This window comes from Bos indicus, chromosome 2, assembly GCF_029378745.1.
Source record: "Bos indicus isolate NIAB-ARS_2022 breed Sahiwal x Tharparkar chromosome 2, NIAB-ARS_B.indTharparkar_mat_pri_1.0, whole genome shotgun sequence".
NCBI classification, from domain to species: Eukaryota; Metazoa; Chordata; class Mammalia; order Artiodactyla; family Bovidae; genus Bos; species Bos indicus.
The window spans coordinates 34,344,929-34,370,877 of record NC_091761.1 but is presented as its reverse complement, the minus strand read 5'-3'; the positions used below and the strand labels follow the sequence as shown (position 1 = coordinate 34,370,877).

Genomic DNA, 25,949 nt, shown 5'->3' with positions numbered 1-25,949 from the left:
AACTCAGAAGTGCTGATTTTGTAGTTTCAGTTTGCTCTCAGATTGAGAGACACACCCTCTTTGGGAGGTCACGAGGGACCTCTGAAGACTAAAGGTAAAAATATTTACAAGATAATTGGTTTACAGTAATGAAAGCCATAAAGCGATGATAAGTCATTAAGTTACAAAAGTTGCCACCAAAGTAATTCTTTAAAACAGTATTCATGGAAATCAGTGGCTTCCCAGCTGGCTCAGTGGTAAAGAATTGCCTGCCAAAGCAGGAGACACAGGAGACAGGGGTTTGACCCCTGGCTCAAAAACATCTTCTGGAGGAGGAAATGGCAACCCACTCCAGTATTCTTGCCTGGGAAACCCCATGGACAGAGAAGCCTTGCGGGCCACAGTCCATGGGGTCGCCAAGAATGGGACACGGTTGAAGTGACTGAGCATACATGGAAATCAGCAGACTTAGGGAAGGCTAGAAGTCACAGGATCTGAATTCCCAAGTATTAGTACTTCCTCCCAAAGCACTAAACTTCTATGCCTCAGTTTTATTCCGTGTACCAAGTCAGGAAATGAATACCTTCTCTGACCTGGATTGTTTTGTGAGGATCAAATGAAATGATATAACATGCATTAGAAGCATGTGTAATCCAGTCCAAGGACTAAACCTGGACCAACTATCGCCACTGAAAACACCTATAAGACCAGTCAGAAGAGAGGTGACAAAGAATTCTCTGGTGATAAAGAATCTGCTGTGCAGTTCAGGAGATGCCTGTTCAATCCCTGGTCCAGGAACTAAGATTCCCACGTGCTGCAGGGCAACTAAGCCTGCTTGCTTCAACTAGAGAAGACTGTGTACCACAATGAAGAGACCAAGGGCCACAAGGGAGTACAGTCAGCACAGTCAAAAAAAAAAAAAGAGTGGCATGCAGTTCTGGACTGGGAGCCATTGCTTCTCTACAGCTTTGTGTAGGAACAGAGGCAGCAGCGGCAATTACTTTCCCCCAGAACACTTAGCATTCAGGGATGAGCAGTCATGAAATGAAATACAGTCATATAGAGACGAAGCGGTCACATTAATGCTAATATGGCCACATTAATTTTATACTTAATCACAAAGTACCAACTGTAGAAGCGTGGTGTCTGAGCATGAATCCCAGCTCTGTGGAACTTTGAGCGAGTTCCTTAATCTCTTTGGTAGCCCGCCTCCAAGATGGCCCCACTGAGCCCCACCCCAATATTCACAGCCTGTGCAATGCCCTCTCACTTTGTGTCAGGGTTGGTGTGTATGACCAATAGACCACAGCAGAAGTGGTGGCACAGAACATCTGAGGCTAGGTCAAAAAGACTCTGAGGTTCCCTACTTGGTTGTTCTCTTAGATCCTTCATTCTAAGGGGAGACAGCTGCTTGGAAAGGCCCATTGTTTGGCAGGGAACTGAGGCCTCTGGGTAACAGCCATATAAGAGAGCTTGGATGTGGATTACCCAGCCCCAGTTAAGCCTTCAGATGATGTGTTGACTGTAACCGCATGAGAGACCTTGAGCCAGAATCACCCAGCTAAGCCTCTGACAAATTCCTGACCCACAGAGACTGTGAGATAACAAATATTTGTTTTAAGTTTAGAGACAATTCATTATGCAGTAATAAATAACTAAAGTGCCCTCTCAAGATTTCTCTAAATCTTCTGTAAAACTGGAAATAATAACCTCTGTCAAAGGGTTGTTGTAAGGATCAAATGAGAGGTGTATTGAACACCCCTGCCCAGTACCTGGCACAGAGTGAATCCGTGTTGGTTATTACATCTTTGCACCTTCTCTTCCACAAGGAAGGTGGTCCTGCATGTACTTACTGTCACATTTCCTAGGTTCAGCAGTTTAAGTCTTAAAATTTCAAGCACACTGATCTAGCTCTAGTCAGTCTCTTGATGTCACTTTTCTCTGACCATCGGTTAGGCAAATAGCTTTCCCTTTTTCTGACCTCTTTTAAGACGAGAGGCAAGATGTCTAAGATAGAGAAATTTAAGGCACATCCTATAGCTAGGGAACCAAAAGCCAAAATAGCTGGCCTGAAAAAGGCCAACTCACTGACCTCAGGAACACTCTACAAAGCTTGATAACTGAGTGAGCTTGGAGTCAGCTAGAGCTTTTACAGGGCTCTTTGTTTAGAATTCGTCCTCTGAAATATACAAAGCTTTCATTCAGACTTGCTTCTGTGTTTTAAAATCTGGAATAGATCCTGGACTTCCTCAGGCAAACTTCATAGATGTTATCTTTTTTTTTCTCTGATTATTCCTGTCTCCTCCTTCACATTTGGGTTTTCTTTTATTACTGGTGGATGGCAGAGCAGTCAAATTTCCTATGCACTGAAAGAAGATACTGAGGAAATTTACTGCTACAGCAGTGGAAAGAATACAAGAAGAACCGATATGTCTCTATCCCATAACAAAACCCAGTAAGAAAACTATCTGACAAATAACAAAACTCAAAACAATTTGACAACTATTTTAAAAACTCAGCCTATAATATATCATAAAGAGGGAATAAAGGGATTGCAAATACTGAGTGAGAAAGTTTTATTGCCTCTAAGCCATGAAGATTTCAATTCCACTATGAGTAAATTATTTTTATACATTTTATTGCTGATTCTCTGAAAAACGATGTCTAAATATGCAATATCCTTCTCTCTTAGGATATTTGAGGAATTAAAAACAAAATTCAATCTGTTAGTATATATACAGAAGGAGGTAAACTTTTGATATTACCTGGTGAAATGCATAACTCCTGACCTCAAGAAGCTTTTATTCTAAAAAAGTACTGTGAACAGTATTAAGCTCACACCTTCGTCTTTCTCTGTCTCCATCTCTCTCTCTGCTCCAAGTGTGTCCAGAGTTCTGCCTAAGTCAGCTCTTCATATGGAAACACTTAACCTTTTAAACCAACCTCTCTGGGGGATGAACTTGAGTTTGCTCATTTCTTCTTCCTTTTTCTCTTGGCTTTTTAATACTTTGCTTTCCACGTAATCCAAAACTTTATTTTGTTGTTCTATCAAAATCTTTCTTCCTTTCCTCTTTCCTTCTTTCTTTTTTTCCCCCCACTTCCTTTCCTTTTCATTTATATTTCCTTTCTCCCATCTCACTTCTTCTCTTCCTTTCTGGTTTTGACTTTAAAACCTTGATGGACAATATCAAGGGATGTTTCTTGGGTGACGTGTCTGGATCCTTTGTAAAAAGGTTATCCCTTATTGTGGTTCAGAAATGGTATTGGTGGCTTGGCAAAAAAGCTGAGCTTTTATCTTTGTTCCTTATGATAATGGAGGAGTTGAAACAAGATAATTTCCTTTTTCTCCTCAAATATACATACATGCCAATTAAGAAATACAAGAGAAAAGTAATTTGATTGTCTAAGTGTAAATAAAGCACACAATGAAACCACATCTCCACCAGTAGTTTAAGAGGAGTTCTCAGCCACCCTATCCCCTTCCTCCCTATGTTTCCAATTATCAAAGTCTAATCATACACATTTCTGAGTATCCCTATAGCCTCCAAATTCTACTCTGCATCATCAATCTCCTGGTCACTTCCTTTTCTTCCCCTCCAGCCTTGTCCCATGTCCGTCCACCTTCCCACTGTCCTGCTCCACATTGCAGGCACACTAAAATTTTCCATCATTCACAGGTTAAAGTCCTGCCGCTCACTCTTCTTTCTTGCTAAGAGTCCTCGTAGGATCCCAGATAGAGGAGGTGATATTGTGTCTCTAAGATGACTCACAAGTCATTCTAAATTTTCTTGAAAACTTACCTCCAGGAATTGATATTAACCCTTCAGGCCTCCCCACAAAAGAAACCTCTTGTGAGACATCTTTCCCAGAAGCGATCTTCCTAACACTCTGAGAAGTTTGCTCAAGCCTCTCTAAACTTCCTCACTGCATCATAATAAAAGTTAGGTGGAGACACGTGAACCTCTCTGGAAGTCCCCTTCAAGAGAATGTCTTTGAAATCTTTGTTCAAATTTCATTTGGAGAAGAGACTAGGTATGGTTTAAGGGAAATGGTGAGACAGTCCCTCCCCAGTCTGTATACTCCTTCCAGCAAAACAAAATCTCTGTAGTTAACTTAAACAAACCCCACAGAAGTCAGCTGCATGACTCAGGCCCCTAACTCATTCCACTGCCATCTCAAGTGACTTATTATCAAAGTTTGCTGTTCCTTTCAACTTTCTTGAAGGGAAGTTCTGATAATTATAGTTTCATCCATTCTGCCAAGGAGGCCTGGGTGCCTCACAATATGTTAGAGATGAACAGACTATCCAGGTTACTTTGATTTGTTTGCATATCTGCTTCCCACTAGCTTGTAAACTTCCTGAAGTTGGAGGTCTTTATATTTATAAAATTTAATCTTTGGATTTGCAGCGACCTGCACAGTTCCTGGAACATAATGTAGGTCATGTGAATATTTACTGATTGTATGGGTGACCCATCCTTTCCCCACAGGAAGGCTTTGTGTGCGTGTGGTTGTTTAAATATACAAAGTACCACTTTATGAAAGCAGTTATATTTTAACAGCTTGTAACAAAGAGTTGAGAAAGTGGACAGATGCCCACCATTTAATAGCCTAAAATGGTGGTAGCCATGGGTTTTTTAAGTTACTAAAAGTTATTATCAATAGGTCAACAGACTCAGTTATTTAACCTTTGGCACCTTTGCCCTGGCCCTGAAATTGCTGGCCAAACATGGTTTTTGATGGTTCTACAAACTAATTCTGAACTGTCACTTTGAAATCTAGATAAGACCTCCCAGTATATAAGCACTGTCTACACATTTCCTGGTTGACTAGACCATCAGAGAAGGCACTTCAGTTAGCTGACTAGAATGTGAATACTTAAATGAAAGAACTATTTAAAAGGAAGTAGGGCCAGAGGGGAAGGAAATGGCAACCCACTACAGTGTTCTTGCCTGGAGAATCCCAGGGACGGGGGAGCCTGGTGGGCTGCCGTATATGGGGTCGCACAGAGTCGGACACGACAGAAGCGACTTAGCAGCAGAGGCAGCAGCAGGGCCAGAGGAGACCCAAACTAGTTTTTCTCACTTGTTTGCATCCAATACTGTGCATTTCATTATATGGATGTTTTATATTAAAAACTAGGACTAAACTGAAACAGTGAAGCCAGCTAAAAGAAACCAAGGTGGATTTAAATGAAAGACTCCACTAAAGACAACTGATTCCACCTCCTCTGAATATCGCCATGGACATGGTGATAGTTTCCATCAGCTCTATGGAAAACCACCTGAATTTCACCATGGACACAGTGATATTTTCCATCAGCCTTATGGAAAACCACCTGGGTTCCCTATGGACTTTCTTTTCTCAAAACTGTATTTGGGGGTTTTTTCTTAATTTTTTCCCTCCCTTCATGGCATCCTTACAGCTTGTTGGGATCTTTAAACACTGTCTCTTTTCCTTTGAAGATCACAATCATGAAAGTTCTTTTTAAGAAGAAGAAAAAAAAAAACAAAAAAACGGAGATTCAAAAGGTACTAAATTTAAATTTGATAAAAAGAGATCTCAAAATTTCCCCTTATTTTCAGGAAGTATGTTTTTGCCATATGTAAAACGTGGCAGGTGCAGGTCTCTCGCAGCCTAAACACCGGAGACCAACGAAGCGAATCTAGCGGCTACGCTAGAAGCAGCGATCACGCCAGCGAAGCCTGAGCTCCACGACCTGGCACACTGGTCCCACCCAGTCCCCAGCAAAATTCCTAGGTCTCCTTGGAATGTTAAAATAGAACCTGATCCCGGTCTCCAACCGTCTTATCTTTTTCAAATGTTTTAAACTTACTGCCTTTGGTCAGCAGAACCACGGGCACAGTGATGACGGTGACGAGCGCAGCGATCGCCAGCAATCCCAGGAGCACCTTCCATGGTGTCTGCAAGCCGGGCAGGTCAGGTCCAGTTAGAGCCAGCCATCTGGCCCCAGTCTGGGTAAGAGGGTCGGGGCCCCGGCTGCCCAGAAGGCAGCGGAGTTTGCCGTCGCGCGCACTGGGAGAGGGGCACAGGGGGCTGGGAGGGTTTGGAGCTCGCGAGTCGGAGGTTGCAAGGGAGCTTTCCCTTGAACTTCTGGCCTCCGGGCAATTTAATGTTTGCGTTTAAACGCACCTCAGAAGCCAAGTAAGGGTTCTGGCGCGCGTTTTGCCCGTGGCTCTCCAGGTCCTCCAAGGCTCGGTTCCTGGGTTCTTAGCCCCGCGGGTTCGAGAGCGAGCCAGGAGCCTTGGGGCGTCCCTTCACCTGTCAGAGGGTGGCTCTGGAGCTTCCGCCTAATGAGAGCCCCTGGTTTCGATCTGCGAGCTTTGGGTGGGGGGTAATCTGGGGAGACTTTAGTGAAGAGGCATCTACAACTCACCCCGGGGGCTCTTTGCGGGGTGGGGGGGCCCTTTAATCACTCACCTTCATGGTCTGCGTCTCTTCGAAACTGAAGTTTCGGAGCCGGAGCGCAGTCAGAAGTCTGGCGAGCCGCCCGGACGCGCGTGCAGCTCCGGAGCTCCGGGCACGTAGTCACAAGGCGCTTCCAAGTTTCAGCCCCGAGTTAAACATTAGTGAGCGCCGGGTTGGCAGGGTATAAAGGGCTGCAGGCAGGCTGCGGGAGAAGGCGCGCCGGCCCGGAGAACTAGCGTCCGGGCCGGGGGGCGCCCGAGAGGCACCTCCCTATGGACGCGCGGGGCACTGGGTGGCCGCCGGACGCGCAGAGTGCGAGGTCCCCGGAACGCGCTGGAGGGGTGTGACAGCCCGAGCTGCGGCGAGCGGGCGCCCGGCAGGCATCCGACGTGGAACACGGAGGCTGCAGGTCGGCGGGAGAGCATGGCCCGCCCTCACTGAAAGGGACCTCTGCGCTCAATTCCCGCAACCTCGAGTGGGCAAGTGAGGGCACTTAGCCCAGAGAGGGTATAGGGCTCTGCAGACTGAGAGAGTTCATTGCTGGCAGCTGAAACTAAAACCCAGATCTCTGTCCTTTGCCAGTGAATGGTATGGTGGGGATTTCTAGGGTATTTATAGCTCCTGGAAGGCAGAGAGAGAAAAAGCGATTGTTCGCTTGTGGATGGCACTTAGAGGCTAAGTGTCCGGATTCATTCTCCGCAGGGGGTTTCTGGTTTGTCTTTCAGGCTTACCTTCTCATCATGATGCCAGAAATAATAACTCTAACACTTATGTGCAACTTACTTTTTCCCAGGAGCTACTCTAAGCATTTTTGTGTTTATTTTACAGGGAGGAAGAAGAAGGTTAAGTCAGCTGTCCAAGTAAAGGCAGCTAGGAAGTCGTGGAGCCTGAATTCAGAGTACATGTTCTTAACTGCCGCTCCCTACGGCCTTTTATCTTTCAGTCTTCCAAAGAACATTTGGAAAAAAAATTAAAAGCAGGTGTGGCTTCTTCCTCCAGGTCCCCAGGATGCCTGGTAGGTTCCTTCACTCATTCCCCTTTTCCTTTACTCATTCATCCCCATATCCTCCCATTTATTTCACCCATCCCGCAAATACTTGTATGGATACAAAGCATCAGACTCTCATCTAGATTTCAGAGATAGAGAAGTGAGACAAGATAGATGAGGTTTGTGCACTTGGCACTTTCAGTCTGAAATACACAACAGAACCTTTGCATTAGGGTCCCTCTACTTACTTCCTCTTGTGGATAAGCACTCCTGCTCTCTAAAAGGCCTCTTCAACTTGTTCACTCAGCTGCAAAACAAAGTCTCTCTTCCAAAGTTAGAGGTAAAAAAGTTCGAAATGCAAAGTCCTGTGGGGCATTAACATATGATTATGAGTAAATTTCAGTTTCCATCCTTTATCTCCAGTCTGAATGGCACTTCTGAACTCAGGAATCATTTTCCCCTCTGACTGCTAGTTGCTTATGATACATCCACTTACCCACACCCACCTTCAGAGGCCCAAACTGAACTCTTTGTCCCTTCCATCAGTCTCACCTCACCTTCCTCTGATGATTTCTGTCTTCGTTAAAAGTACCCCCATTCGCCAATTACATTAAAAGTGTCCTCACTCATCAGTTACAAAAATGAAAGACTTGAGTCGTCTCAGTTTTTCTTCTCCATTCTCCTGCTACTTTCATCATTTCCTCTCAGTTCTGCCTTTACAAGTATTTCTCAGATCCATCTCCTCCTCCCTCTTCCAGCTGCTGGGAAAGGTGAATCAATAGTGTGGTTGCAGCCTGTGAACTGGAGCTGGCAAGGACTCCAGGGAATGGCTCAGTGCTGGCCTCAGCTCTCATCGGTTCGTGTACTCAGCAATGGAGAAGGGAAGTCTGTACAACGGCCCACATGCTTAACCTCCATACCCCGACCATGACACTATTCTTTCAGCAAGCTCCAGGGAAGCTGGCTGACATCCATGGGCAGATCATCTTGTTCTCTGGAAAGTATTCCACAAAACACAAATATCTCCACACTCGGTCAACTTCAAGAGATTCGTTCCTAAATTTCTCCCACCTGACCTCTTTGTCGCTAGTCTTTCCATCTTGCTCTTCCCAAGTCTCTAAGACACCAACTGGCCAACACATTAGCCACCACGTGTAAGTCAGTGTAAATCTTATATTAGGCCATCTCTCTTTTCATGCACAATGGAAAACAGATGTACTACTCCAAGTTCTCGCTGTTAGGAAGATTTCTCTTTCTACTCTATTTCAGAGCATCCCCGAGAGGGGCTATAATGTAGCAGCCATCATTCGTGACTGGTGCCAGCTTACTTTGCATAAGGCAGACTCTTCCCTTCTCTGTTGCCTGTTTATGAGGAACTGCTATGCAGTTATAGGTGTGTGTTTAGGAAAAACACCAAGCAGAGGGAGAAGCACCATGGAGTCCAAGCTCATTGCTTATGTAATTTTCTTATGCCATCTGAATCACTTGTGCTCATCTACTGGATCTATAGATACCATTTTCACTTAATCATGGGACATGGCTGAACATACTCAGCTTTGTCATTTGGTGGGCCAGGTAACAACCAGTTTGTTATTGAAGTTCAGGTTGTATAGTTATGGGTTGAATTGTGTCACCTCCAAAAAAGATATGCTGGAATCCCAATCCCCAGTAACTTTTCAGAAAGTTATCTTATTTGGAGACAAGGTCTTTGTAGAAGTCATCAAGTCAAAAAGAAGTCATTAGGGTGGGACCTAATATACTATGAGTGGTGTCCTTATAAAAAGAGAAAATTTGAAAACAGAGACAGATACACATAGAGAGAAGAGGATATGAAGAGACTCACAAAGAAGACTATGATCTACAAGTCTAGGAGGCAGATTTAGAACAGATCCTTTCCCTCAGGTCTCAGAAGGAGCCAACCCTGCTGATCCCTTGATTTCAGTCTTTCAGCCTTCAAATGGATAGCATCACTGTCTCAGTGGACGGGCATTTGAGCCAACTCCAGGAGATAGTGAAAGACAGGGAAGCCTGACCTGCTGCCCTCCATGGGGTCGCAAAGAGTCAGATAACAACTGAGCAACTGAACAACAACAACCCCAGCCTCAGAACTGTCAGGCAATGAAATGCTGTTAAGCCATCCTATATGTGTATTAAATGGGCCCCACACACTAATATACCAGCTGTTCTAAGATCATGTTTTCAGTGTCTACCAGGGCCCTGTAGAAAGAGAGGAACTGATTTTCATATAGTGAATAGTCATTGACTGTTGTAGCCCACATCTAAAATGAGCCCCAGAGTTTGGGTGTTACCTTTGTGTATGCAGGCTAAGTTGCCTCAGTCGTGTCCAACTCTTTATGACACCATGGACTGCAGTCGGCCAAGCTCTGTGTCCATGGGATTCTCCAAGCAAGAATACTGGAATGGGTTGCCATTTTCTTCTCTAGGGTACCTTCCCCACCCAGGGATCAAACTGCAGACTTGTGTCTCCTGCATTGGCAGGCAGGTTCTTTACCACTAGCACCATCTGGGAAACCTTAATATACATCAAAAGATAACTAATATTTAGGCGAAGGGCATGACTTTTTTCTAAAAATCCTAGGCAGATTATCTGTGATTTTCCTATTGGGGCTTGCCAGAAGCTTTGCCTGCCACAGACACTTGTAATAACTATTATCTGTTGGGTCATTAAGATCCAAGGATCAGGGCAGCTTGCACTATAGCCTAGACCTAGGGAGCCCTCTCTTGTTCTAGGTTCCATTCAAAACAGATAGCCATAGGTACTACCGAGCAAATAGGTTGGAGAAGCACAGCTGGTTGTGGTATATGGTGTCTCCAAAATCCAGAGAGTTCTGGCAAATACTGTTCCTCTTTTTGGTGGGCACACAGGGTGTAGTGGCTTACCCATCATTTTAGGGGGGATATCATAACATGTTCTAGACTACTAAGTCCCTTGAATCCTTGCAAACATTTTCATGGGACCTCTCCTCTATTCTGTGGTCATATTTGTCTTGCTGAAATATATAAGGAACTTGCTACTTACTGTTCCCAAGGTCCAATTAGCTTGTCACCAATGTAATGGACCCATGTGATGTTCTATGGGATTTCAAGATGATCAAGATCCCAGGAGGCTATATTATGATAGAGAAGAGAGTTGGGGCTTCCCTGGTGACTCAGCAGTGAAGAATCCATTTGTCAATGCAGGAGACACAGGAGACAATGCAGTTCTATCCCTGGAGAAAGAAATGGCCACCCCCTCCAGTATTCTTGCCTGGAAGATCCCATGAACAGAGGAGCTGGGAAGGTTACAGTTCATGGGTTTGTAAAAGAGATGGACATAATTTAGTGATTAAACAACATGATAGTTGACATTTCCCTGAAAGTAAGATGGTAAAATTATACTGCTCACTCTTCCAGGTGATGGCAATTTGAGATGGCCCTGAAGGAAAAAAAAGTACTCTTCAAGTTAATAGCCACAGATACTAGGATTGTATTGTCTGGTCCAGTGAAGTTACCATGCTGGTACAATGGACATGGTTCCATAATCCATCTTTTGTCTGGGCTGAGCAGGAAGTTAACTGAGTATAGGGTAGGGAACCTGCACCATCTCTGTGGGTGAGGGGAGAAATGAGTCAAGAAATGCAAACAGCCTCTTAAAGCCAGAAAAGATAAGGAAATGAATTCTCCCCTAGAACCTCTAGAGGGTATGCAGCTCTGATGACACCTTGACTGTAACCCTGCTGCTGCTGCTAAGTCGCTTCAGTCCTGTCCGACTCTGTGCGACCCCATAGACGGCCTCCCACCAGGCTCCTCTGTCCCTAGGATTCTCCAGGCAAGAACACTGGAGTGGGTTGCCATTTCCTTCTCCAATGCATAAAAGTGAAAAGTGAAAGTGAAGTCGCTCCGTTGTGTCTGACTCTTAGCGACCCCATGGACTGCAGCCTACCAGGCTCCTCCGTCCATGGGATTCTCCAGGCAAGAGTACTGGAGTCGGGTGCCATTGCCTTCTCCAACTGTAACCCAGTAGGACCTATTTCAGACTTCTGAGCTCCAGAAGTATAAGACAATACATTTGTGTTGTTTTAAGCCACTAGGTTATAATTTGTTACAGCATTAATAGAAAAATTAATGTACCCTGGACACGGCTGATGTTTTAACTCCATAGCAATGGATGTTTTAACTCCTAGAGCCAGGATTTAATAACTCCTGGGAGGTCTGGTCATATCCCTTCTCACTGAGCATTCTCAAACATAGCTGTAAATCCCATGTCTTTCTGAAGGAGACTGGGAAGAAGATTTAAGGATGTACTGTAGGAGCATTGCAGGCTCTGGTCTCTGTTTCAAACAGGGCGTTTTGGGTCTACGAACTGACTTGAATCTGGAAACAATGAAAAGACATGAATTTCTATTATGGCAACTAAAGTGAGATTTTTGACTCAGATTTAGAATTTTTCTAAGTGGTGAAATCAAACCATAACTTAGAATGTTACCCATGAACTTCGTTCTTAAGTACCCCATGATAAATGAAACACCACCATTGGAGGTTACACGTTTTGATTACCATGTTATTCCTGGAGATGTTTATAGTAATAGCTTCTTTAAAGAAACGGAGTCTTTGAAGTAGGGTCCCTGTGAGTTATTGCCCTGGAAGGATGCAGCCAATGTCAGATTGCAGAACAAAGCAGATAAAAAACAGACGGAATAAATACTCTGGTCTCTTTCTTCTAGTCTTTCCTGCTTGTATGTCCCAACTAAAGGCAGAGGACAAAGGACCCTGGATAATAGAGGATGTTATCTGCAGGCGTCATTTTCCTGGGGCAATGGGCAGGGAAGATAAGGGTGAAGGATGGACAGGAGGGTCTAAATGAAAAATAACCAAATAAACAGCCCAACACTACATATTATTTGTTAAATTGTCTCCTAATAAAGATTGGAGATGTTGCATTTATTCTTTTTTTTTTTTTGTAGTTCAAAAGTGATTTTTTTTTTTTTTGAGCCTTAAGTGTGCCTTAGTTTTTTTTTTTTCTAATTTTGTTTTATTTTTAAACTTTACATAATTGTATTAGTTTTGCCAAATATCAAAATGAATCCGCCACAGGTATACATGTGTTCCCCATCCTGAACCCTCCTCCCTCCTCCCTCCCCATAGCATCCCTCTGGGTCGTCCCAGTGCACCAGCCCCAAGCATCCAGTATCGTGCATCGAACCTGGACTGGCAACTCGTTTCCCACATGATATTTTACATGTTTCAATGCCATTCTCCCAAATCTTCCCACCCTCACCCTCTCCCTCTCCCACAGAGTCCATAAGACTGTTCTATACATCAGTGTCTCTTTTGCTGTCTCGTACACTGGGTTATTGTTACCATCTTTCTAAATTCCATATATATGCATTAGTATACTGTATTTATGTTTTTCCTTCTGGCTTACTTCACTCTGTATAATAGGCTCCAGTTTCATCCACCTCATTAGAACTGATTCAAATGTATTCTTTTTAATGGCTGAGTAATACTCCATTGTGTATATGTACCACAGCTTTCTTATCCATTCATCTGCTGATGGACATCTAGGTTGCTTCCATGTCCTGGCTATTATAAACAGTGCTGCGATGAACATTGGGGTACACGTATCTCTTTCCCTTCTGGTTTCCTCAGTGTGTATGCCCAGCAGTGGGATTGCTGGATCATAAGGCAGTTCTATTTCCAGTTTTTTAAGGAATCTCCACACTGTTCTCCATAGTGGCTGTACTAGTTTGCATTCCCACCAACAGTGTAAGAGGGTTCCCTTTTCTCCACACCCTCTCCAGCATTTATTATTTGTAGACTTTTGGATCGCATTTATTCTTTTATCTTTCTCTTCCATCCTTCTCTCTATAGTGCCTCGTTAAATGCCTGGAACAGAGTAGTCAATCAGTGTTGGTGGAATAAATGAAAAATTAAATGAGCAAAATATAACATTGGGTCTTTCTCTGTGTTCTTGGTGGCTGCAACTGGAAGTGAGGAAAAAATGGGATCTCATGTGTGGCAAGAAAGGAGAGAGCGAGAATGACAGGGCTGAGAGTGGTGAGGGAGCTGAACAGATCTTACTCCTGTCCCTCTGCTCTGCAAGAGAAGTAAAGGAAGTACAAAGGTATTTCTTCTTTTTCCCAGTGCCCTCCTTGACCTCCACCTAATTAGAGAACTCTGTCCACCTGTGTGGGAATGACTTTTCTAGCATGTCCTTTATGCTGCTGCTACTGCTAAGTCATTTCAGTCGTGTCCGTCTCTGTGCGACCCCATAGACGGCAGCCCACCAGGCTCCCCCGTCCCTGGGATTCTCCAGGCAAGAACACTGGAGTGGGTTGCCATTTCCTTCTCCAATGCATGAAAGTGAAAAGTGAAAGTGAAGTCGCTCAGTCGTGTCCGACCCTCAGCGACTCCGTGGACTGCAGCCTACCAGGCTCCTCCATCCATGGGATTCTCCAGGCAAGGGTACTGGAGTGGGGTGCCATTGCCTTCTCCGCATGTCCTTTATAATCCAGGTCAAAAGTCACTTCCTCCGGGTTACCTTCAACAATAAACCCATCTGTTTCCATACCATTTTCTGCTTTCCCTACCAACCAGAGTTTGGCAGATTATTCTGCTTGTGATGTTGTTGTTCAGTTGCTAAGTCATGTCCAACTCTTCACGACCCCACAGACTATAGCCACCAGGTTCCTCTGTCCATGGCATTCTCCAGGCAAGAACACTAGAGTGGGTAGCCATTCTCTTCTCCAGGGGATCTTCCTGACCCAGGGATTGAACCTGGGCCTCCTGCACTAGCAGGCATATTCTTTAACACTGAGCCACCAAACGAGTGTGCTATTTACAACCAAATTAATTTCCACCTAGAGATACAGAGATGATAGTTAGCTAGGTGGATAATCCTATGGATTTAGATGTATGGAAACAAGAAATTTCAAGCCAAAGGAATAACTGTATACAAAGGCTGAGTGAGAAACCTGGAGATCTTTAGGGACTATCTATTAGTTTAGTTTCATCAGGATATAAAGTATAAAGGTTGATCCTGGACATATGCTTTAGTCTTAAATTCAGTATTCAGTATGTACTAGGGAGCCACTTAGAGTTTTTGCCAGGTGAAGGAACACAATCAGACTTAACTTTAGATATAAAAAACAGGCAACAGCATAGGCTGGATAGCTGAGAAATGGAAGAACTAGAGATGGGATGAGAATCATAAACTTGAATGTTGCAAAATTAATTGGGCAGGTGCTTCTCTGTGTGGAGCTTGTCATAAAAGAATTTAAATCATGTTGATTTGTATTTGTTTATATACAAGTCTCTAAAACTATTTCCCATGTGTAGTGTGAAATGTTTTCCTTGCCCCAATGATCAGTAATACCAAATAAGTAGTTCATCTTATACTCAATACATAATTAAGGTCTCTTGCTTCCTATTAGAACAGACATTAGCCAGAGAGGAGGCTTTTGTGCACTTCTTTGATTGTTCTTTGAATAGTCTATGGGTTTTTAAAAATTTGAACAGTTTGCTTATATTAGCTACTGACTTAAGACATAATTATATGATTTTATGAGAAAATATGTTTAAGATCCTTGGAGCTAGATTCTTACAAAATGGCCATGGTTATGATAATTCCTTTATGGCTTGGGATTCCCAGGTGGACCTAGTGGTAAAGATGGTAAAGAGCCTGCTTGCCAATGCAGGAGACTTTAGAAACAACCCACTCCAGTATTCTTGCCTGGAGAATCCCATGGACAAAGAAGCCTGGTGGGATAAGGTCCGTAGGGTCACAAAGAGTCAGACATGACTGAAGAGCCTGAGCGGGCACACATGCAATCTGTAAACGGGAGGTGATGTGGTGATGGTAATACATGTATATGAGGCTGCGATAGTGAAGGAGGGGAGAGGTTGACTAGGTTGCTCTCATTGTAGGAAAGAGCAAGAGCCAATAGAACAAAGCTAGGGACTCTAACTAAACTGAGATATCTAATTTGCCATGGAAGGAAACACATACTCTCTTCTGAGTGGTAGAGCACATAATCAGAAACTTATATGCAGAAAGGCCTTCAGATTCATTGTACGCTGTTAAGAACAATAAGATAGGAAAAAAGACTTCATGTACACAAGGATCTTTGCTATATGCAAAGACCTTGGCATTGGACTAGAGTGAAAAGTTAGCCTGTCATTTATTAAAACTGTAGTCAAATATACAATAATATAAAATTTACCATCTTAACCATTTTTAAGTGTACAGTCATTTCTTTTTTATCCATAATAGTCCAGTGATTGTAGTGTAATTTTAGTGGATCAAACATACAGTTTAAAATTACATGACTCTCCTTTATCTTGACAAAATGGTGGAGTAAAACCATGACTCTCACTGTATATTTTTTGAACTAACATCTGTTTTCTGGCAATGGAAAAGAGTGACTATGTGGGAATTGGATCTTTTTACTGATATTACAGGGGAGTCTGCTATGGCTGTATGGGCCTTTATTCTGGCACTATACCTAGTGCTTTGAGAGAAGTGACAGTAGTTGTATTTAGAACAGAAACTAAACCAACTGGGGAGAAATTTCAAGCCAGAAATGACCAGACAAAGGTACTCCAAGAGGGAAGGTCCGATGCTATTTAACTCCCTGCTGGAAAAGCTTTGTTTTAGGTAGAAGTATTTATCTAGGCTCTACAGCATGTTTCTCAAACTTTTAATTTCCTTATTCTTTACCCTCTCCCCACTCTCACTTCTATTTCAGAGATTTTTTTCCTGAGCCCCACACTCAACTTGAATTCTGTATCTCTGTTTATGTATTACATGTTCTATATAAATACATATTATTATATGTTCTACATAAATCTGTGCTTCATACATCAGAAGAGAACGTTATTTTTGCCCCCAAGAACCACTCCCAAGGGGGTGATATTGCCCTCACTGAGAATGTATGCTCTGTAGCGACACTGATTCCAGAGTGGATGTGGCAATTACTCAGGATCGCCAGAATATAACTACTCCTTTAGAGTGCTGGTTCTAGCATAGGATAGAAATACTAAGTTCACTCTGGTAAAGCTAATGTATGAAATCTTAATGCTGAGAGACTGAACACGCAAATAGACAAGGGCCAGACAACTGAATTCTCACTCACAGCCTCTACAACAATCTGTCCAAAGTGGTCAGGTCTTCACTGATTGTCAGCTTCCCTATTTTTGCCCTTCTTTCCAACCCAGAACCAACCAGAAATAGATGAATATGCTCGTTAATTCAATCTTGTCAGAAGCCCCACTTCTCATCAGCCTGCCTCCTGTTTCCCACACGAGACCCATCTCCAGGTCCAGCATTCTGGAAGCCCCCACTACTTTTCACGGTAAAGCGCTGCCACTGCCTTGCTGACCTTTGAGTCCAAATGTCATTATGAGCTGATTCTTGCTATATTAAGCTCTGAAAAAATAGCCGTGGCTTGTTCTCATTTGGGTGATCTTTGTTTATTTCCATAATACAGAATGAAGATTGCAGCCAAGGAAGACCATACATATTTAAAGAGACACCACAGGTTTAATAATTAACTTCTCCATTTCAATGTTTCAGTAGCATGCATGGCTCATCTATTGATCTCTGTTTTCTTCAACCATCCCAAAGGCTGTTATTTATCTTGTCCTTTATCAGTCACACTGTGTGAATAATTTAAGTGATATTTTGGCTATTTAACTACAGCAGTCATAATATTCAAAGATATTTGGAAATGCAGGCAAGTGCCAGAAGAGTTTAGTAAGTCATTCAATGGGAGTCTTATACATACAAAGACACTTACTTAGTTTCTTGAATATTTACATGTTAACTTCAATTTTGATATGAAAATTGCTCACTGCTCAAATGACTACTTCTTGAGGGTTTTACTACAAATGCTTTCCCTTTAGAGTTAAGACTTTCTGTCATATGCACCAGCGGGCAGATAAACTAAAAAAAAAAAAAATTCAGCAGTGACTAAAAGAGGAATTGTGAATTCATGTGAATAGTGAGTAACAAAGCAAAGACCATCCAAAGACTTTTAGATAGAAACTAGGTGATGGCCATCAATATTGAGAAGAAAGCCTAATTGGTGGCTGCTCAAAGGTTAGCCTAGTAGTCTGCCTTCTACTAATGGGAGACAAAAATATTTCAATATGCCAAGTCTATTATGTAAAATACAAAATATATTTTAGATTTTTATTTTATTACTTATTTATTTACTTACCTTTTCTTATTGTTGTTGACTTCTAACATAATTTTGTTATGATCAGAAAATAATTTTTAAGTTCTTAAGACGTACTTTATGGCTAAGCATGTGGCCTACCTTTGAGAATATATAATGGGAACTTCAAAAATAAATGGGTATTACTAGCTGGTGTTCTAAAAATGTCAACTAAGTAAAGCATTTTCCAATCTTATTCAGACTTTGAAGACTTATTTTTTTATACTTTTATTAGTTGGGTGCTAAACTATTCTACTAGATTCTTAAAAAATATTTTTACTGTGGCTCATTATTTATTTACATTTAACTTTAATTCAATCAAGGTTTGTACTTGTTGATATGCTACTTTGCCAGGCAGTGTACTGGAAAATTCACAGTGAACAAGTCAGGTCTGATAGGGGGATCACAGTGTTTACAAAAAAGTTTATCATTGTGAATCCACCCAAGCTTGTCAGCAAAACCCAAGACCAAATGTCAGAAATGATTAGGCTTTCATTCAGGTCAGTTCAGTCTCTCAGTTGTGTCCAGCTCATTGCAACCCCATGAATAGCAGCATTCCAGGCCTCCCTATTCATCACCAACTCCTGGAGTTTACCCAGACTCATGTCCATCAAGTCAGTGATGCCATCCAGCCATCTCATCCTCTGTCGTCCCCTTCTCCTCCTGCCCCCAATCCCTCCCAGCATCAGAGTCTCATGAGGTGGCCAAAGTATTGGAGTTTCAGCTTCAGCATCAGTCCTTCCAATGAACACCCAGGACTGATCTCCTTTAGGATGGACTGGTTGGATCTCCTTGAAGTCCAAGGGACTCTCAAGAGTCTTCTCCAACACCACAGTTCAAAAGCATCAATTCTTCGGTGCTCAGCTTTCTTCACAGTCCAACTCTCACATCCATACATGACCACTGGAAAAACCATAGCCTTGACTAGATGGACCTTTGTTGGCAAAGTAATGTCTCTGCTTTTGAATATGCTATCTAGGTTGGTCATAACTTTCCTTCCAAAGAATAAGCGTCTTTTATTTCATGGCTGCCATCACCATCTGCAGTGATTTTGGAGCCCAAAAAATAAAGTCTGACACTGTTTCCACTGTTTCCCCATCTATTTCCCATGAAGTGATAGGACCGGATGCCATGATCTTCGTTTTCTGAATATTGAGCTTTAAGCCAAATTTTTCACTCTCCTCTTTCACTTTCAAGAGGCTTTTGAGTTCCTCTTCACTTTCTGCCATAAGGGTGGTGTCATCTGCATATCTGAGGTTATTGATATTTCTCCCAGCAATCATGATTCCAGCTTGTGCTTCTTCCAGCCCAGCATTTCTCATGATGTACTCTGCATGAGTTAAATAAGCAGGGTGACAATATACAGCCTTGACATATTCCTTTTCCTATTTGGAACCCGTCTGTTGTTCCATGTCCAGTTTTAACTGTTGCTTCCTGACCTGCGTACAGGTTTCTCAAGAGGCAGATCAGGTAGTCTGGTATTCCCATCTCTTGAAGAATTTCCCACAGTTTGTTGTGATCCACACAGTCAAAGGCTTTGGCATAGTCAATAAAGCAGAAATAGATGTTTTTCTGGAACTCTCTTGCTTTTTCCATGACCCAGCGGATGTTGGCAATTTGATCTCTGGTTCCTCTGCCTTTTCTAAAACCAGCTTGAACATCTGGAAGTTCATGGTTCACGTATTGCTGAAGCCTGGCTTGGAGAATTTTGAGCATTACTTTACTAGCGTTTGAGATGAGTGCAATTGTGTGGTAGTTTGAGCATTCTTTGGCATTGCCTTTCTTGGGGATTGGAATGAAAACTGAAGTTTTCCAGTGCTGTGGCCACTGCTGAGTTTTCCAAATTTGCTAACATATTGAGTGCAGCACTTTCACAGCATCAATTTTCAGGACTTGAAATAGCTCAGCTGAAATTCCATCACCTCCACTGGCTTTGTTCGTAGTGATGCTTTCTAAGGCCCGCTTGACTTCACATTCCAGGATGTCTGGCTCAAGGTGAGTGATCACACCATCGTGGTTATCTGGGTCTTGAAGATCTTTTTTGTATGGTTTTTCTGTGTATTCTTGCCACCTTTTCTTAATATCTTCTGCTTCTGTTAGGTCCATACCATTTCTGTCCTTTATTGAGCCCATCTTTGCATGAAATGTTCCCTTGATATCTCTAATTTTCTTGAAGAGATCTCTAGTCTTTCCCATTCTGTTATTTTCCTCTATTTCTTTGCATTGATCATTGAGGAAGGCTTTCTTATATCTCCTTGCTATTCTTTGGAACTCTACATTCAAATGGGAATATCTTTCCTTTTCTCCTTTGCTTTTTGTTTCTCTTTTTTCACAGCTATTTGTAAGGCCTCCCCAGACAGCCATTTTGCTTTTTTGCATTTCTTTTCCATGGGGATGGTCTTGATCCCTGTCTCCTGTACAATGTCATGAACCTCCATCCATAGTTCATCAGGCACTCTGTCTATCAGTTCTAGTCCCTTACATCTATTTCTCACTTCCACTGTGTAATCATAAGGGATTTGATTTAGGTCATACCTGAATGGTCTAGTGGTTTTCTCTGCTTTCTTCAATTTAAGTCTGAATTTGGCAATAAAGAGTTCATGATCTGAGCCACAATCAGCTCCCGGTATTGTTTTTGCTGACTGTATACAGCTTCTTCATCTTTGGCTGCAAAGAATATAATCAATCTGATTTTGTTGTTAACCATCTGGTGATGTCCATGTGTAGAGTCTTCTCTTGTGTTGTTGGAAGAGGGTGTTTGCTATGACCAGTGCATTCTCTTGTCAAAACTTTGTTAGCCTTTGCCCTGCTTCATTCTGTACTCCAAGGCCACATTTGCCTGTTACTCCAGGTGTTTCTTGACTTCCTACTTTTGCATTCCAGTCCCCTGTAATGAAAAGGACATCTTTTTTGGGTGTTAGTTCTAAAAGGTCTTGGAGGTCTTCATAGAACCGTTCACCTTCAGCTTCTTTAGCATTACTGGTTGGGGCATAGACTTTGGATTACTGTGATATTGAATGGTTTGCCTTGGAAACGAACAGAGATCATTCTGTCATTTTTAAGATTGCATCTGAGGACTGCATCTCAGACTCTTTTGTTGACCATGATGGCTACTCCATTTCTTCTAAGGGATTCCTGCTCACAGTAGTAGATATAATGGTTATCTGAGTTAAATTCTCCCATTACAGTCCATTTTAGTTAGCTGATTCCTAGAATGTCAACATTCACTCTTGCCATCTCTTGTTCAACCACTTCCAATTTGCCTTGATTTATGGAGAAGGCAATGGCACCCCACTCCAGTACTCTTGCCTGGAAAATCCCATGGGCAGATGAGCCTGGTAGGCTGCAGTCCATGGGGTAGCTAAGAGTTGTATACGACTGAGCGACTTCACTTTCACTTTTCACCTTCATGCATTGGAGAAGGAAATGGCAACCCACTCCAGTGTTCTTGCCTGGAGAATCCCAGGGACTGGGGAGCCTGGTGGGCTGCCATCTATGGGGTCGCACAGAGTCAGATATGACTGAAGTGACTTAGCATTTAGCATGGACCTAACATTCAAGGTTCCTATGCAATATTGCTCTTTACAGCATTGGACCTTGCTTCTATCACCAGTCACACCCACAACTGGGTATTGTTTTTGCTTTGGCCCCATCCCTTCATTCTTCTGGAGTTATTTCTCCACTGATCTCCAGTAGCATATTGGGCACCTACGGACCTGGGGAGTTCCTCTTTCAGTATCCTATCATTTTGCCTTTTCATACTGCTCATGGTGTTCTCAAGGCAAGAATACTGAAGTGGTTTGTCATTCCCTTCTCCAAGCTTTCATTCAGTTCAGTTCAGTCACTCAGTCATGTCCAACTCTTTGCGACCCCATGAATTGCAGCACACCAGGCCTCCATGTCCATCACCAACTCGCAGAGTTCACCCAAACTCAACTGGCCCCTAATACTGGATGAATCAAACTGGAATCAAGATTGCTGGGAGAAATATCAACAACTTCAGATATACAAATCTGATACCACTCTAATGGCAGAGGTGAAGAGGAACTAAAGAGCCTCTTGATAAGGGTGAAAAAAGAAAGTGCAAAAGATGGCTTAAAACTCAGTATCCAAAAAACTTAATATCATAGCATCCAGTCCCATCACTTCATGACAAATAGATGGGGAAAAAATGGAAAGAGTGGCAGACTGGTGACTGCAGCCACAAAATTAAGACACTTGCTTCTTGGAAGAAAAACTATGACAAACCTAGATAGCATAGTAAAAAACAGAGACATTACTTTAATGACAAAGGTCTGAATAGTCAAAGTTATGGTTTTTCCAGTAATCATGTACCAACATGAGAATTGGACCATAAAGAAGGCTGAGCACTGAAGAATTGTTGCTTTTACAACTGTGGTGCTGGAGAAGACAACTGAGAGTCCCTTAGACAGCAAGGAGATCAAATCAGTCCATCCTAAAGGAAATCAACCCTGAATATTCATTAGAAGGACTGATGCTGAAGCTGAAGCTCCAATACTTTGGCCACCTGATTTGAAGAGCTGACTGATTGGAAAACACCCTGATTCTGGGAAGGATTGAAGGCCAAAGGATAAGGGGGTGACAGAGGATGAGATGGTTGGATGGCATCATCAACTCAATGGACACACGTTTGCCCAAACTCCAGGTGATGCTGGATGCTGCAGTTCATGGGGTCGCAAAGAGCTGGACATGACTTAGTGGCTGAAAGACAATAGTAGGCCCCTAGAAAGTATTTGGAGGGAGGGGAGGTTGGAGTGGGAGAGGTTAGCCTCCCAGGGACCACAGGAGAGTGTTGGGCTGTGGATCTGATGTTTAGAGTTCGGTCGTCAGTCCTCTTGGCTTCTTCCTGTAGGTGCTCTTCCTTCTGTTTCCCTCCCAGGTCTTGCTGTCTCTTCTCTCATTTTCTTTTCTGTGCTGTGGTATCCCTTTCAGGAATATCTGTTTTGAACCAATCCCCAGAGGCAGAGGCTCTCCTCCCCTTTCTCTTATCTCAAATTCCATCTATTCTGTAAGTAGCTTCTCCTGGAGGTTGACAGGATTGACATAGGCATTTTGTCAGGACTTCTAAGGCCAGAAGCCTTCAAAACATTTTGGCAAATACACCTGCACATACCTCCATCACTCCCCTTACGATGAATGAAGCAAAAATTCATATTCTAAGGCTAAGTAAAATTTAAGCATACTATTTTTTCTCTGCCCTCTGGCCATGTCTCTCCCCCCTAATATGCATTATATATCTGCACATGCATCAACCAGGGTTCTTCATTGGCAGAAAATACCTTCTCAGCCATAAACAGCAATGTTGTTCGAACATCAGTAAGATGATGCCCTAGGAGATAAGCTTCTTAATCTTGTAAAGGGCTTCAATGACCCATGACTCACTACTCACTTTGTACTTACAGATCTGGGTTGTGCAAACTATCAACATGATTTAATGTACAGCCCTCTGTCTCAAAAAGTTATATAACTGTGCTTCGACCTCTAATGGGAAGAATAGTTCTCTGAGCTTTCTAAGAGGCTTTTCCTGGGTTATAATCCTCAATTTTGCTCAAGTAAAATTCTCTTATTAATTTCTTAGATCGACAGATTAATTTTTTTCATTGACAGTATCTCTTGGCTTTCTATTTCTCTTATCCTGTTTTGACTGTGGCAGGTATGTATCATTAATATTTATATTTCGAGAAACTACAGAAGTGTTGGACTTCGTGAACTCAGCAAAGTACCAAAGAACACAGAAATACCAGCTTCATCCAGCCAATCAATGTACCACCGAGGAGGCAGCTTGGAGGAGACAAGAGAAAGGCTTTTGAAGTCAAACATGCCTGGGTCTGTCATTCAATTACTACATGCCCAAGGGTCTTTTCTGAAAAAGCTACTTCACAGAGTGGTGGAGATTTAATGAGATAATAACTGAGTAATCACGGCCGTTCCCTGAACATTGCAAATTTATCTACATGCTGATGGTATCTCTGTAGTTGGGATCTCTAGGCTGGATTCTGAGTCACTTGGATGTCCTGGCCTGGATGACTCAGAGGCCTATCAAGTGCAATTTATCCAAGAGTAAGTTAATTATTAATTATTGTTGCCACTACCCTGCTCATCCCCAACCCTATCTACAAAGTTCTGGCCTTTCCCTCATGCCCCACTTTGGTAAGAGGTAGTGCTGCCACATTGCCCATGCCAGAAACCCAGGGGTCCTCCTCAGTGTCTACTCGGCACCCCACACATCAACTTCATTAGCATCTCTTTTATTTGTCTGCATCCCTTTAAGCTCACTCCATCTTTTTTAGGCCTTTTTCTCTTCCAGTTCAGACCGTCCTTCCAATCTCCTCTGATCTGTTCTGTCACTCAGTCGTATGACTCTTTGTAACCCCATGGACTGCAGAAGGCCAGGCTTCCCTGTCTATCACCAACTCCTGGAACTTGCTCAAATTCATGTTCATCGAGTCAGTGATGCCATCCAACCATCTCATCCACTGTTGTCCCCTTCTCCTCCTGCCTTCAATCTTTCCCAGCTGGCCTCTTTTATTGTAATTTCACTCCAGTGCAGCCTCTATTACTTTCTTGTTTAAAGTTAGTGGCTTCTGATGCAGAATAAAGTCCAAATTCCTTAACGTGATCTCGTCTCTCCTTCATCTTCCTTCTAAGCTCACCTCCTTAACCTTTTACCTATATCAAGCGACTGGCATTTCTAAGCATTGCTGTCCTCTCCTTTACTTCCAGATCTTCAAACATGATGCTCCCTCTGCCTGGTATTCCATTTCCCTTGTTTTTCATCTGGCTAAATTCCAGTCACCCTCCCAGATTCCAGTACCATTCCCTCTAAGAGGCCTTGCCCACCACTTGTCCAAGTGAAGTGCTTTGCCTCTCTGCTCCCAGGGAACTTTGTGCTTACATCTTTTTAACAAAGCATTTGTCACTGAGTAATGTAATTATCGCAGAGAAGGCAATGGCACCCCACTCCAGTACTCTTGCCTGGAAAATCCCATGTACGGAGGAGCCTGGTAGGCTGCAATTCATGGGGTCGCTAAGAGTCGGGCACGACAGAGCAACTTCACTTTCACGCATTGGAGAAGGAAATGGCAACCCACTCCAGTATTCTTGCCTGGAGAATCCCAGGGATGGGGGAGCCTGGTGGGCTGCCGTCTATGGGGTCGCACAGAGTCAGGCATGACTGAAGCGACTTAGCATAGCAATGTAATTATTGAATATAATAATTGTGTGTGTGAGTTCGTGCTCAGTCATGTCCGACTCTTTGTGGCCCTATGGACTGTATCCCGCCAGGCTTCTCTGTCCATGGGATTTTCCAGGCAAGAATACTGGAATGGGAAGCCATTTCCTCCTCCAGGGGATCTTCCTGACCCAGGGATCAAACCTGTGATTCCTACATTGCAGGAGCAATCTTTACTGCTGATTTATGGATTTATGGACCCTATTTTACATGTTGGATGTTCCTTTAAGTTCTTTACTTGTATTAGCTCATTTAGTCTCATAAAAATCCTATGAAACAGGTACTGTTATCATCCTCATGTTGCAGATGGAAGACATGGAGGCATAGAGAACTATTAACAAATATTTTTCTCAGTATCACATAGCCAGCATTTGAACCCAAGAGGTCTGACTACTGACTCCATATGATTATCCAATCTACATTAAAAAAAATATTTTTAAAGATTTTTTATGTAGATCATTTTTAAAATTTTTATTGAATTTGTTACAATATTCCTTCTATTTTATATTTTTGTGCTTTTTTTTTTTTTTTTCCTTCTGCCAAAGACATGTGGGATATTAGTTTTCTGACCAGGGATTGAACCTGTACCACCCTGCATTGGATGGCAAAGTCAACCACTGGATGGCAGGGAAGTCCCAACCATGCATTTTTGTATCCAATAATCTCCAAGGATTTTGTCTATGTTGTTCACTGGTGTACTCCCAGGGCTTAGAATAAAGTCTGGCATGTAATCAGTTCAGTTAAATAGCTCAGTCATATCCGACTCTCTGCTACCCCATAGACTGCAGCACACCAGGCTTCTTTGTCCATCACCAACTCCTGGAGCTTACTCAAACTCATGTCCATCAAGTTGGTGATGCCATCCAACCATCTCATCCTCTGTCACCCTCTTATCCTCCCACCTTCAATCCTTCCCATCATTAGGGTCTTTTCCAATGATTTAGTTCTTCACATTAGGTGGCCAAAGTATTGGAGTTTCAGTTTCAGCATCAATCCTTCCAATGAATATTCAGGACTGATTTCCTTTAGGATGTACTTGTTGGCTCTCCTTGCAGTCCAAGGGACTCTCAAGAGTCTTCTCCAA

The 25,949-nt window shown here is 42.8% G+C and overlaps 1 protein-coding gene and 1 long non-coding RNA gene across 3 annotated transcripts in view; one reads left to right on the top strand and one right to left on the bottom strand.

The window, feature by feature from the left end:
- The window catches only part of DPP4 (dipeptidyl peptidase 4), an 84,783-nt gene extending 78,065 nt beyond the window's left edge, over positions 1-6,718 (bottom strand). The window contains exons 1-2 of one of the 2 annotated variants that reach the window (XM_070804262.1): positions 6,421-6,718; positions 5,816-5,903 (exon numbers count right to left, since the gene is read on the bottom strand). In XM_070804262.1, the coding sequence (XP_070660363.1) occupies positions 5,816-5,903; positions 6,421-6,426 (94 nt within the window). In that variant the 5' untranslated portion in view covers positions 6,427-6,718. The remainder of the gene's footprint in view (positions 1-5,815; positions 5,904-6,420) is intronic. The other variant, XM_070804258.1, reaches the window with a different exon arrangement.
- LOC139187396 (uncharacterized) lies at positions 5,584-25,257 on the top strand. Its single transcript, XR_011570959.1, has 4 exons — positions 5,584-5,958; positions 7,237-7,423; positions 8,155-16,749; positions 16,885-25,257. It is a non-coding gene; the product is annotated as an uncharacterized lncRNA (long non-coding RNA).
- The last annotated feature ends 692 nt before the right edge of the window (positions 25,258-25,949 follow it).